Raw genomic sequence first — 14,042 nt, forward strand, 5'->3', positions numbered from 1 at the left:
GAGAACCATTGAGAAGTGGTGTCGGGAGTGTGGTCCATGTAGTCTGCGCAGAAAGGACCGTGACAGCCAACGGGCCCCCCTGCGGCCTATCATCACCAAACGGCCGCTTGAACTGGTCGCGCTGGATCATGTGAAGCTGACACCTAGCCGGTCGGGCTATATCTACGCCCTTACCATCGTGGACCACTACTCCAGGTTTCTGGTGGTTGTGCCTGTTAAAGATCTAACGGCCAGGACTGCCGCCAGGGCCTTCCAGCAGCACTTTTGTAGGCCCCATGGCTACCCAGAGAAGGTACTGACCGACCAGGGACCTGCCTTTGAAGCAGAAGTATTCCAAGAATTCTGCCAGTTGTACGGGTGTAAGAAGATCAGAACTACACCGTACCACCCTCAAACCAACGGGATGTGCGAGAAGATGAACCAGGTAGTAATCGATTTATTGAAGACCTTGCCTGTGGAGGAACGGAATCTGTGGCCGACAAAGTTGCCTGACTTGGTGGATATGTACAACCACATCCCAGTAAGTTCCACCAACTGTACTCCAGCGTACCTGATGCGAGGAAGGTCTAGTCGGTTACCCGTTGATCTGGACATGGGGGTCCTAGTACCCGAAGATACCTCGCCGGATGCGGATTGGGATGCAGAAAGGCAGCGAAGGTACCGCGAAGTGCAAGAGTGTGTGGAGAGAAGTCTCGCCCAGGCTAGGCAGAGGCAAGAAAGGGACTACAACCAACATGCTCCTGCGATTCCCCTGTCACCTGGTGAGCAAGTGCTTAAACGAAAGAGGAGGTTACACAAGCTCGATGACCAATGGGAAGCGGAACCGTATACCATCTTGCCATCCGACTTCGACAACACTAAGGTCTGTCTCATCAGCAAGGACAAAGGGGAGACCTCGACAGCGGTATCCAGGGATCACCTTAAGGTCTGCCCCGATAAATTGAAAGAGAGGGGCACGGCCCCAGAAATCTCCCCGCCGGTGGAAAAGGAGAAAATGTTCCATACTGTCCTTGGTGACTTTCCCCAGTCCTGGACTCTGATAAACCAAGCCGTTGCGGTACCTGTTGTAATGTTTGAACAGCCGGACCCGCCAGAAACAATAGTGGAGCCAGATCATCCGGCCCCGCAACCTCAACAAGCCTTGCCTGAGGAAGCCATGCCAACCGTTGAACCGGCAAATCCTCCCTCTGCTATCAGTGAGCCTGCCGTACCCACTGTTGATAGCAGCAGCTCTGAGAGCCCCAACCTGCCAGTGCTACCCAGACTCACTAGAAGTGTAGTTAGAAGACAGCGCACTACACCAGCGGTAGCAAGCATAGCGGGCCCTGTTAGGCCAATAGCAACCCCTGCGCTGCGAAGGTCCACACGCAGCACACAGAACCAAACTCCCCTCCGCTACAAAATGTGGAGGTATTGATAAGGGCTGCTATTTCATTAAAAATGTCTGTATGCATATCTTTTTGTTACAGGTTGTTAAAATGGACAATAGAGTAATGGACAGTGAATTGCTCAAAAACTTTCATAAGGGGGACCCCTTTGTTTACCCGGGGTCCCCGCTGTTTCAACCACTGAACTGAGAGTCATAAACTGTGCATGACCTAACTTTTGCAACGTTCGAGAATCCTCACCTCCCGTAAAGGGAAGCATTGTTATGTTCAATTGTTATGCTATTTCAAAAGTTTGTGTGTTTCCTGTTAACATGTATTATTGTTCTTGTTTTCCCAGTCCCGGAGTACTGGATTTAACCGGGGGGGAGTGCAGCACCCCAGAGTCCTGGTTGTTGCAGTACTGTGGCTCCGCCACTATGGGGAGCTATGGTACGTCTGATTGCACTAAGGAGTTTCTCTGACCAGGTACATTCTCACCACACTTCACACTCCGGCCACCAGGGGGGGTGGTCCTATCTAGTAGGCCACTCCTCACAACTCTGGTAAAACTGGGGGTTGGACAGGAAGACGGGGAGAAGTAGCTGGGAAGAGCTAGTGAGAGGACCTGTCAGGGATGGGGATCCTGGCAGACTCCTCAGAGCAGAACTAACCAGCAAACAACGGGAATACAGACAAGGAGAATACCAGCAGGGGTTTTGTTGAAAGAAGCAGCACCTTGCTGAGGCGCAAACAATCGGTGGCCGGAACGCCGAGCAAGTAAGAGACTTTAAGTACATTGCAAACCACGGCAGGACAGCTAATTACAGGTTGGCTGTCTCACTTAACACCTAAGCAGACAACGGAGGCAGCTGTGGGAGAGGGGCGACTCTAGAGTCCCGGAAGAACTCCAGGCCTACCCCGTCATACGGGCGCGTCCTACCATATCACCTGGAGGACGGAGAACGAACAGTAGAGACAGAAAGAAACAGTTGTGAGGACTATCCCGGGAGCTCAGCAGGGAAGAACTACAACACACAGCGCTAGAAGGTAGATACTGATTCCCACCTGTGAGGAGAACTCCTGATGTGTCGTTGGACCGGCCGGTCTCTGAAAACCCAGTTAACAGCGCTCTGGACTGAGGTCTCCAACATCTTCAGTAAAGAGGTAAAGAGACTGCAAACTGGTGTCCTCGTTATTTACCGCGACCTGCACCGTTACCACACCACTTATTGCACCGGACGTCCCCCATTGACAGACAGGGCCACGGACCGGGTCTAGCCACCGTGACAACCCCAGGACTGAGACCTAGAGGCCCGGCTCCGGGTACCCCTCGGCCCTGCGGCGGTGTGGGGGCGCTCCACCATTCTCTCCCCTAAACTTACACTCTCCCGCTCTGGTGACTCAGAATGGACAGTTTTTTTCATTTGAACAGAAGAATATTTGCTACTTTTACATATGGGGTTTGTCTCAGATTGTAACCATATGAGCTGCAATACCGGGCTCAGCCTGTTGACTAGAGTGGCGCTGTTTCTGGGAAAAAAGATCTTATTATAACCCATTTACTGAGTTATTTTACACCAGGCCACGTGTTATATTCCATTTTTTAAAATAAATTATCCCTGGCGCATAAAGATACTTTATTGTACCATATTTAAGATAATAGAAAAAAACAACTGGATTATGTTTGCATTAAATCTGTATTTTTTCTGTTTTTAGATGATTCAATTTGCATAAATTAGAACCAATTTTAATCATTCGAATGACCTTGACCTTTGATCTTTTTTTGCTTCGGGGTAATTCCTACTTAGACAATTGGAGCATTTTTCGGATATTTTTTCATGTGTGGACAGATGTATTTGCAGTAGAGAACAAATCCGTATAACATTTTTAAGAAATTGCAGGATCCAATGAATTTGAACACTCTGTGATTTGTCTGCGAATCGTCAAAATTGACCATTTACAGATGTAGCAGTGCTCAGAATATTGAGCTGTGTATAGCTCCGCCCACATCACTGATTGGCAGCTTTCTATGTGTAGCACCGCCCACATCACTGATTGGCAGCTTTCTGTGTGTAGCACCGCCCACATCACTGATTGGCAGCTTTCTGTGTGTAGCACCGCCCACATCACTGATTGGCAGCTTTCTGTGTGTAGCCCTGCCCACATCACTGATTGGCAGCTTTCTGTGTATAGACCCGCCCACACCAATGAGTGGCAGCGTTTTTGCGCACACTGTATATTGAAAGCTGTCAATCAGTGGGTGGGGCTTGACCTGGAAGCACAAGATACCTAGTCATGTAGTGATAATCTCCTGCTGATAAAACACTTATTTTATTGAAACAGCTAAACACAGTCCAGTGACACACTGTTGGAGTCAGCGTCTCTGTCCCAACACCATGTCGCTCTCAGATTACTTAGCAAACACCTGCTCACAGACTTCCTTCAACCTCTTCCTCTATAGTAGATGTCGGAGAAAAGAAGGATTGGGTATGTTGGATTTTTACATGCCCGATCCCCTTTTTCTAATGGGAAATAAATAAGCCCCCACCGGAGATATCTGGCCACTTAATAAAACAAGGCTCAGATCAATTGTTGTGAATAGCAGAGATACATTTAATACAAACCTCATTAATTACTAAAAAAAAAGAAAGCGCCTCGGCCACCTGTGATTGCAGACTGCAGAGGTGACCGGTAACCTTGACAACGAGCTATAACTTATAAAGTTAAAAACTGATCTATTCCTGAGAGCAGAGAAAATTTAATATAAGAAGCAATTTGTACAAATTCTTTGTTTTTTACACTTTGCAATTTTTTACCATTTAAACTTTTGACACAATCTCGTCAGCGGAAATAAAATGTGGAATTTCCCAAAAACAAAATCAAAGATCCGGCGAGGAGAAGACTCAGGTTCACTTAGATTGTATTTATGTTCTTCTAAGTGAGTAATAATCCGGGAGATCTGACAGTCCGGCAGCGGGCAGGTTACATCCAGGTGGACTTTAGGGAACGTTCCGTTCTACATTCTTCTCACTCTGCTGCTTTCTTTGTTTCCAGGCGCTGGTTTCTAGACGCTCTTCCTTCCATCGGTAATCATTTGTCACTAAGGCTTCTAAAGGTGAAGCTCCGAGAACTGAGCGAGTTGGAAGCCGCACAGTCTGTACCGCTGGCTTTACATTTAATTAAAGCGGATGGAGAAGCCATAGCAGAAGCGAAGGTACCGAACATCATGTCATAGTGCTCCTCAATGGGACACATGAAAGTCACACTTTGCCGTTCTCTCTGATTTCTGCCCGTGGCTGACAGAAGATAAAATGATGGAACAAGGTCAATTAAGTGATAAAATTGCTGCAATAACCGCACTGTAAATGCCCCGGGGGTAACTGCACAAGTGACAACTGTGCTGCTCTGATCCAAAAATCAGGTTGGAGCCGTTGTCAAATCTTCAAGTTAAAGATGAAGAATTACGCGTTTACCCGATTCATCGTCCTTCCAGTATAATTCAATTTAAAGGCAATGTCCTGCTGACCATAGAGGCAGGGTGCATGACTGCTCCTGGCCCAACGCCATAGAGTTTACTTGCAGACTGCAGTTTCGGGTGAATTAAAGGGTTATCTGAGAATTGTGCAAGAAAAGAGAGCGTTATAAAATAATTTAAAAAAAAAAAATGCGTAAATGAGTTACCCATTGAGTCACTGGTGATACTGGCCTGATGGTCCCTGACGGTCCTGAAATGATGATGTCCTATGATTCAGCAAATTACTGACCTCAGCAGTCACATGCCATACACTGGACACACAATGTAGTAGCGGCTACAGAGTGGAACAAAACTTTTTTTTATTTTATTTTGCCTCTTTATTGTAGAGTCATTAGCAATCAAAGTATTTGGCACCTAATGAGTTAACTTTTTTGAAGTCTAAGTGGGCGTTATCAGACAGTTTTCACTGGAGGAGTGGACTTCTTCTCCCTGTATGATGCTGACCAATCATAAGCAAGCAGCAACACATCGGAAAAAAGAACACGCCCCCAGCATAGCTTAGATAGCATTTCTTAGTGTGTGATGAGCAGCATAATGACGGACAGACAGATCTTTTGGTCTTACACAATCTACACCATCTGCACTGTTTATTTGCTCCTTTCACTTCCTTCCTCCTCTGTAGACATGAATAGGCTGTGTAACCTGACTCCTCAGTGATCTGGCAGCCTGTCTTGTCCTCAGCTGGACTAATTTTTCCAGTTTTTTCCAGAGTAGATGGTGAGTTCAACAGGCAGGGAAAAGGAAGAAGTGACTTCATAAATGGAGAAAGAAGCAAATTTCTCCGACAAGACTTTTTTCCAGTTTCTTATATTTGCTTACATTATTGATTATTTATGCAAAGTTTGGAGAAAGTCCATTTCCCATTTCAACCATTCTGCAACCATTAATGTATCATGAAACACACAGGTTAAGGACAAAATATATAAAAATCTAATCCATGTTCTGAAATTCCAGAAAAATTAGAGAGGACACATCTGATGGGGCCAAAAATATTCTCCCTGACTCCAGAATTAGCTTTTGCATAAACCATTTCATCATTTGACCTGAAACATTATACAGTATGATTCAAGAAATGTATCATAAAAATGTATCATGTAAATGTCAGCTATCGCTAACTCTTCTGGCCGGAATTTCATTGTGTCACTGCTCTTACTGTAAAGAACCCCTTCTATGATGATGGCGAAACCTGCTAATTTCTGGATCCCCTCTTGTTTTGGCTCCTGAGTAAGGTCTCTGCATTGTCTACCAGTAGATTTGCACCCAGGAGTCAGGTCATCCCTCAGCTAGCCACTTTCCAATCTAAGGAGCCACAATTTGGGCTATCCTCCACTGTTGATGGGTCTTCCTGAGTTGTGACAATTCAGATTTACAACAGTATTAAATAGCTTATAAAATGCGATAATATTTTTTTCTCGCTCTCATTTCTCATGACTTTTATGGTGAATATCACATAATGCAGGTTTTATTATCTATTCCAGTCTTTATTGGAGGCTGTGACGTCCGGACATCGTCCTCTACTACGGAAAGTTGCTTATCTCGCCTACGGATCCTTGGTGTATAAGTTCTGCAGCACAGAGGATTTATGCCCAGAACAAGCTCTGCAGGTAATTACCCCACGTCCAATGATACGTAGGTAACATTACTGACTGTTCTCCACGAGAACTGACGTCAGTAAATTGTCTCTTCTTCTGGGAACTCTTGGGATGGGGCTAGATGGTGAGTTTGGGGGCTACACAAGTCTCACGACCAAATATTGCTCTGTGCAGCTGCTACATCACCACGTAATGATGCAAACGCGGTCGCATTGTGACCTTCAGGGTACTGCGATAAAGAATTCACATAAAATTCAACTGGTTCTGATCTTTTATGACCTGATTGTCGTGATCGCTGAATCCTAGGGGCTCAGGAGCTGAGCTTCTTCTACACACAGGCGATGCCAGCATCTGTCTCTAAGGGCTGTCCCACACGTCCAGATAATTCCGGTACCGGAATAAATCGGTACCGGAGTTATCCGTGTCCGTGTGCCTGGGAACTCACGGAGGCCATACGTGCGGCACACGTGTGCCGCCCATATGGCGAGTGGGTACCACACGGAGCGTGTGGTACCCACTCTGCATGGTGCTGAAGCTGCGATTCATATCCTCTCTGCAGTAGCGTTTGCTGCAGAGAAAATATGAAGAATAGTGTTAAAAATAAAGATCTATGTGTCCGCCGCCCCCCCACCCCCTGTGCGCCCCCCCGCTGGTCAGAAAATACTTACCCGGGTCCCCCGTCGGCTGTCGCTCCTTCCTGGTCTGGCCGCGGCTTCTCCTGCATGCGGTCACGTGGGGCCGATCATTTACAGTCATGAATATGTGGCTCCACCTCCCATAGGGGCGGAGCCGACTATTCATGATTGTAAATGATCGGCCCCACGTGACCGCATACAGTAGGAGGCGCGGCCAGACCAGGAAGGAGCGAGGGAGCGGGTAAGTATTTTCGGACCAGCGGGGGGGCGCACAGGGGGTTGGGGGGGCGGCGGACAAATGGATCTTTATTTTTAACACTATTCTTCATATTTTCTCTATAGCAAACGCTGCTACAGGGAAGATATGAATACCGGCTTCAGCACCATGTGGGGGGGACAGCGCTTACTGTAGCGCTGTCTCCTGCACGCACACGGACCCCAGACGGAGAATGTCCGTGTGAGGTCCGTGTTTTACGCGGACCCATTGACTCTATTGGGTCCGTGTAATACGTGCGCTCCCACGAACACTGACATGTCTCCGTGTTTGGCACACGGAGACACGGTCCGCAAAAAATCAATGACATCTGCACAGATGCATTGATTTTTATGGGTCTACGTGTGTCAGTGTCTCCGGTACGTGAGGAAACTGTCACCTCACGTACCGGAGCCACTGACGTGTGAAACCGGCCTAATAGCAGCAGCGGGAAGTGAGCTCTGATTGCTGCTGTTAACCATTTAGATGCTGCTGTTAACCATTTAGATGCTGCTGTCAATTTTTTTTTTCACCATTTCACTACACTTTTTTTTTTTCTGTTTTCAAATAAATAATATGGTAAATTGAATGGTGTAATAATTTAAAATTACAACACGTCCCACAAAAAAACAAGCCCTCATACGGTTTGCAGACGGAAAATTAAAATAGATCTGGGGTATGACTCTTGGAAAGAAAAAGAAGGAAAAAATAAATGCACAAAAAAAATCACTCAGTTATGAAGGGATTAAAAGATTGTTTAAATCAAATGTTAAGCATCCTTAATAGGATAAAAAAAGGCCTCTTTTATGCAATTTGGTTCAGGTACGGAAAAAAACTAAGGCTCAATCGACGTTTCCATTTGATTTCTTCCATCAGAAATATTTGTCCGTTTCTGCTGCCATAAAAAAAAATTAACATTGAAAATAAAATTAATTCTGAACACGTGAATAGCAGAGAAGGCGCCTTTTCAATTGCCCGGACTGGAAGCAAAACATCAGCTTTATCTGGAAGTAAATGTGTTGTATCTCTGAATTCACGGAGTCGGAGGAGCGGCGCGGCCAACGTGAGCGCGACTTCCCACCCACAATGTAATCATCTCATGTCTCATTGAAGCTAATGCGTTTACAAAGGAGAGCGCCGCACGGTTAGACGGCATAATGCTGGAAATGAGAATGTCAGCTTTAATTCACTATCAGCAGAAAAAAATGTATTATTTCATCTCTGCTGGGTCATAGATTTCCGGTGACTACAAAGCTGCCGCATTCTGTATTCAAATTGCTTCATCCTGGAGAGATAAAGGAATATTAAATGTCAGGACCCGGCCACTGTGCAGTCCGTTCCTCCAGGAGCCTCACATACAAAAAAAGCTTAGGGGGTCATTAGTATCAGTGTGGTCTGGATGTAGTACCCTGCACGGCCAGATGACTGGGAACGGCGCTGTACACAATGTTAGGTCAGCACTGCAGCTCCTCAGTCATAGGATCGGTGATGATCCCAAAAGTCAGACCCCTCCAGAAAGTCAGGGCATGTCGCTTTCTAACCCCCTTTAGAAGGAATGTATCACATTTATTATTTTATAATAGATAAGGCTACATTTTATTTTCTTCTAGTCTGTTGGGGTCTTTTCTGTAGATATTTTATTAGACTGCACATAATTATGGGGGCCGCCATCGTGCCTGAGCTAACTTCATACATTAGTGGACAAGCTTTACATCAGGCAAAATGAGTAAAAGATGGGCTCTGAACCATTGACTCCTAAAGGAGAGTGTTGGGAGCATGTTCTATATTCTGTAAAGGAGGTCAATGCTCAGGAAGGGGGAGGAGGTGAGCTGTGACATCATCTGTTCTCATCTTTATCAGAGCCTTGTGGGCATGCTCTGTATTCTGTGATGAGGTCACTGTGCAGTGAGGGAGAGGAGGTGAGCTGTGACATCATCTGTTCTCATTTTATGTGAGCATTGTGGGCATGCTCTGTATGCAGTGCAGAGGTCACCGTGCAGTGAGGGAGAGGAGGTGACCTGTCACATCATCTGTTCTCTTCATTATGAGAGCCTTGTAGGCATGCTCTGTATCCTGTGCTGAGGTCACTGTGCAGTGAGGGAGAGGAGGTGACCTGTGACATCATCTGTTCTCATTTTATGTGAGCCTTGTGGGCATGCTCTGTTTGCAGTGCAGAGGTCACCGTGCAGTGAGGGAGAGGAGGTGACCTGTGACATCATCTGTTCTCTTCATTATGAGAGCCTTGTAGGCATGCTCTGTATCCTGTGCTGAGGTCACTGTGCAGTGAGGGAGAGGAGGTGACCTGTGACATCATCCGTTCTCATTTTATGTGAGCCTTGTGGGCATGCTCTGTTTGCAGTGCAGAGGTCGCTGTGTAGTGAGGTGGAGGAGGTGACCTGTGTCATCATCTGTTCTCTTCGCTATGAGAGCCTTGTGGGCATGCTCTGTATGCAGTACTGTGGTCACTATGCAGAGAGGCAGAGGAGGTGACCTGTGACATCATCTGTTGTCATCTTTATGAGAGCCTTGTGGGCATGCTCTGTATTCTGTGCTGAGGTCACTGTGTAGTGAGGTGGAGGAGGTGACCTGTGACATCATCTGTTATCATCTTTATGAGAGCCTTGTGGGCATGCTCTGCTTGCAGTGCAGAGGTCATTGTGTAGTGAGGTAGAGGAGGAGACCTGTGACATCATCTGTTCTCTTCGTTATGAGAGCCTTGTGGGCATGCTCTGTATTCTGTGCTGAGGTCACTGTGTAGTGAGGTGGAGGAGGTGACCTGTGACATCATCTGTTCTCATCTTTATGAGAGCCTTGTGGGCATGCTCTGTTTGCAGTGCAGAGGTCATTGTGTAGTGAGGTGGAGGAGGTGACCTGTGACATCATCTGTTCTCATCTTCATGGGAGGCTTGTGGGCATGCTCTGTATCCTGTGCTGAGGTCACTGTGCAGAGAGGGAAAGGAGGTGACCTGTGACATCACCTATTGTAATATTACCTGTCATTGTTATCCTGCCTGTGCTGATAATGAGATGACTGCTGAACGGTGTTAATGTAATATTAATGCCTGTGGTCATAGGGAAATCTGCAGGATTTTACAATATTGTCATGTAAATAATGATCTAGAAAATGAAAATGAAATTAATAAACATGATGTAAAATAAATTTAACATGAAAACTAGAGTGAAACATTTACTGATGACACATTCACCCGTATTTGTTACATTTTATTGTGAGACATCCGATCATTTACAATCGGTGTCTAGAACTTTCCGTCTTCTTCTTGTTTCAGCCTCTTTATGATCTTCTGTCTGAAGCGACGGAGTCCGTGCATACTGAAGACATCATCCTGGCCCTGAAGTCTCTTGGAAATGCCGGACAAGTGGTTTCTCTGAAGCGGATCATGAAGTATATTCCGAGGTTCTCCTCCTTGGCGTCCACCCTATCACTGCCGGTCCAGGCGGTTGCTGTAATGTCCTTGAAAAACATAGCAGAGAAACATCCCGCCAAGGTACCGCTGCCTACACGCCGGCCATGGGTTATGGAAAACGGGCTACGGATTGTTTTAGCGAAGCGTTCCTCAACCAACGGCTTAGAAGCCCAGGTGGCCCATTGAGGAACATCAGACATTGATAGCTAAGGATATTATTTTCCCCAAAATAACACCAGGGACATCAATGCACTATGAAAAGTGGCAAAGATGTGTCCTTCCTTGCCTTTCCTCTGGCCTCCACATATCAGGAGATGAATGCAGCCAGATAACCTGCTTTGAAAGAAAACGGGTTTTGAGATACTCTTTCAAGAGATGTTTATACTCTATGTGTCTTTATGTAGCCACCTAGTGGTTGTGGTGTGAGTTGCAGCCAGTTAAGAATTTTGCAAATGCACTACAATAATATATGAAAGGCTGGACACATCTGTAGGTCACTAGCTAAAAAAGGAAGCCCTGTATTGTAGGGTTGATTTTATTAACAATCCTTTGACTTTCTTTCCCAATCAGAACCAGTTATAAAGAGGTTTTCAAATCATAAATAGATAAAATTGAAAAGAACTGTAAAAACAAACAAAGTTACAATTTACTTCCGTTCTGAAAAGCAGAAGGATTATTAGTTCTATAGTTTCCTTCTTGTTGTCCAGGTTACCGGCCACTGCTGCAGACTACTAGAAGTGGCCGTACTCCTAGCCAAGGAGTCCAACGCCTACAAGCTCTTTGCTCTGGAGCTCGCATGTGCTGCTCTAAAGATGGCGGCAGCTTCCGTTCTCCAGCATTTCCCCTCATGCTTGCAGCAAGTGAGAGCGCTCAGTTCAGGTGCACGGCGGCTCAACCATGCCGCTATTCCAAACCATTTATCTTTAGGAAATCATCGAGTATGAAGTGGGGAGGGCCGGGAGCGGTGCCCTTCTGAAGAACGAATATGGGACAACCCACCCAGTGATTGGACTATGTAGGTTTGCGATAATTTAGTCCCTACTCCATGCAGAACTTTGCTCTTTTTGCCATTTGGAGAAGATGTGTTTAAGTCTCCGTAAAGAATAGAATATAGTGCGACTGTCCGCTACAATTCATCCCAGCAGAGTTCCGCCTGGAATCCGCTGATCTTCTCATTCCCTTAACTCATTTTTTCTTTACCAGTGAAAGAAAATAAGTTCTAAATTCCCGCTGTGCTGGAAACGAGCAGCCTCTGATCCGGCGCCACCTGTGGGCACCGTCCTACTGTGCCGCCTGAGAAATCCAGCCCAGCGCATCTCACAAACAAATTAACTTGTTTCCATACCTATAATTGGTGAAATGTATCCGACGCGTTTAAGAAGAAATCCTGTTTATTTTTACAATTCTTCCCTTTAGGTTTCGGATATTTGCCTACAGTTGTATATGGACAAGCAGCAACACCCAGTAATCCGCATGATCGCGGCGGGGCTCGTCATGAGCAGCAAGCCTACGGCTGCTGTGGTGATGACCGTGGCCAAGTCTCTGATGAAGGACGGCGACAGGAAAGTGGGCAGCATTGTGTATTATTTAATGAAGCGACAGAGTGAAAGCGTCGCACCTGATCTTCAAGACGTGTAAGTCGGTCTCGGGACGCTCAGCGGGTCTTATACTGTATGCTACGGTTACAAGGGGGGGGCTGTCATCGAATGTGACTGCGGAAAAATAAAAGTAGATTTTCAGAAAGTGAAAAGTCAAAATAAACTGCTGCATCATATGTTTTAGATACATTTGAAAAAAAATTGTTAAAAAGTTTTTAATACTTTTGAAAACTCCAAAAAGAATCGATGATGCGGTAGAGTGCGATGTTTTGGCCACACAGAGTTGAACCCGTTTTGGATGGTTTGGTCTCCTATCTATAGTTTCCGCAAATTTTTAGATATTAATAGAGATCAGCACAAGGACGCACCGCCCCATTCACTTCTGATGCAGCTGACATCACAACCACTGAGTGGCCACATATAGAAAGAACGTCTCCTGACAGAGTATCATAAAAAGGTTTTATGCTGAGCTGCAGACTCACCCATCTGGGGATAACACAAGATCATGCAGGACACATTTGTCATTTATTCTTCCCCACAATTATTTACAGTTCTCAGATAAACACATTAGTCTCATGTTGGTAAATATCATCCAATGACAACATGGAATGTCCGTAAAGTTGAGGCAGGTTTACAATCACCCTCTGCAGCTCTATACCGGTAACAAATCTGTTTACACAGGGCTGCAGTCTGCAACATGGCCGTCGCCATCCTGAAGTCCAGATATGAGGCTGCGAGTAATGAATTTCATGGTCGGTTTCATTATGACACATTTTCAGGTAAGGGAAAAAAATCAGATTCAGAAAACCCTGTAATTAACTGAGTTATCTACTGTATATAGAGGTGTTATCAGTCATTGTACAGGAGGAGGAGGAGGTGAGCTGTGACATCACCTATTGGGACTGGTGGATCCTGTGTTATCTGCTGTATATAGAGGTGTTATCAGTCATTGTACAGGAGGAGGAGGAGGTGAGCTGTGACATCACCTATTGGGACTGGTGGATCCTGTGTTATCTGCTGTATATAGAGGTGTTATCAGTCATTGTACAGGAGGAGGAGGAGGTGAGCTGTGACATCACCTATTGGGACTGGTGGATCCTGTGTTATCTGCTGTATATAGAGGTGTTATCAGTCATTGTACAGGAGGAGGAGGAGGTGAGCTGTGACATCACCTATTGGGACTGGTGGATCCTGTGTTATCTACTGTATATAGAGGTGTTATCAGTCATTGTACAGGAGGAGGAGGAGGTGAGCTGTGACATCACCTATTGGGACTGGTGGATCCTGTGTTATCTACTGTATATAGAGGTGTTATCAGTCATTGTACAGGAGGAGGAGGTGAGCTGTGACATCACCTATTGTGAATGGTGGATCCTGTGCTATCTACTGTATATAGAGGTGTTATCAGTCATTGTACAGGAGGAGGAGGTGAGCTGTGACATCACCTATTGTGAATGGTGGATCCTGTGTTATCTGCTGTATATAGAGGTGTTATCAGTCATTGTACAGGAGGAGGAGGTGAGCTGTGACATCACCTATTGTGAATGGTGGATCCTGTGTTATCTACTGTATATAGAGGTGTTATCAGTCATTGTACAGGAGGAGGAGGAGGTGAGCTGTGACATCACCTATTGGGA

The 14,042-nt window shown here is 45.8% G+C and overlaps 1 protein-coding gene across 2 annotated transcripts in view; it reads left to right on the forward strand.

Annotated features, from left to right (window-relative positions):
- The window catches only part of LOC143788284 (vitellogenin-1-like), a 112,326-nt gene that overhangs the window by 39,541 nt on the left and 58,743 nt on the right, over positions 1-14,042 (forward strand). For both annotated transcript variants that reach the window (XM_077277825.1, XM_077277826.1), the window contains 5 exons: positions 4,422-4,581; positions 6,381-6,506; positions 10,670-10,888; positions 12,224-12,441; positions 13,087-13,184. In XM_077277825.1, coding sequence (XP_077133940.1) covers positions 4,422-4,581; positions 6,381-6,506; positions 10,670-10,888; positions 12,224-12,441; positions 13,087-13,184 — 821 coding nt within the window. The remainder of the gene's footprint in view (positions 1-4,421; positions 4,582-6,380; positions 6,507-10,669; positions 10,889-12,223; positions 12,442-13,086; positions 13,185-14,042) is intronic.

Source organism: Ranitomeya variabilis, chromosome 8 (assembly GCF_051348905.1).
Source record: "Ranitomeya variabilis isolate aRanVar5 chromosome 8, aRanVar5.hap1, whole genome shotgun sequence".
Taxonomy (NCBI): domain Eukaryota; kingdom Metazoa; phylum Chordata; class Amphibia; order Anura; family Dendrobatidae; genus Ranitomeya; species Ranitomeya variabilis.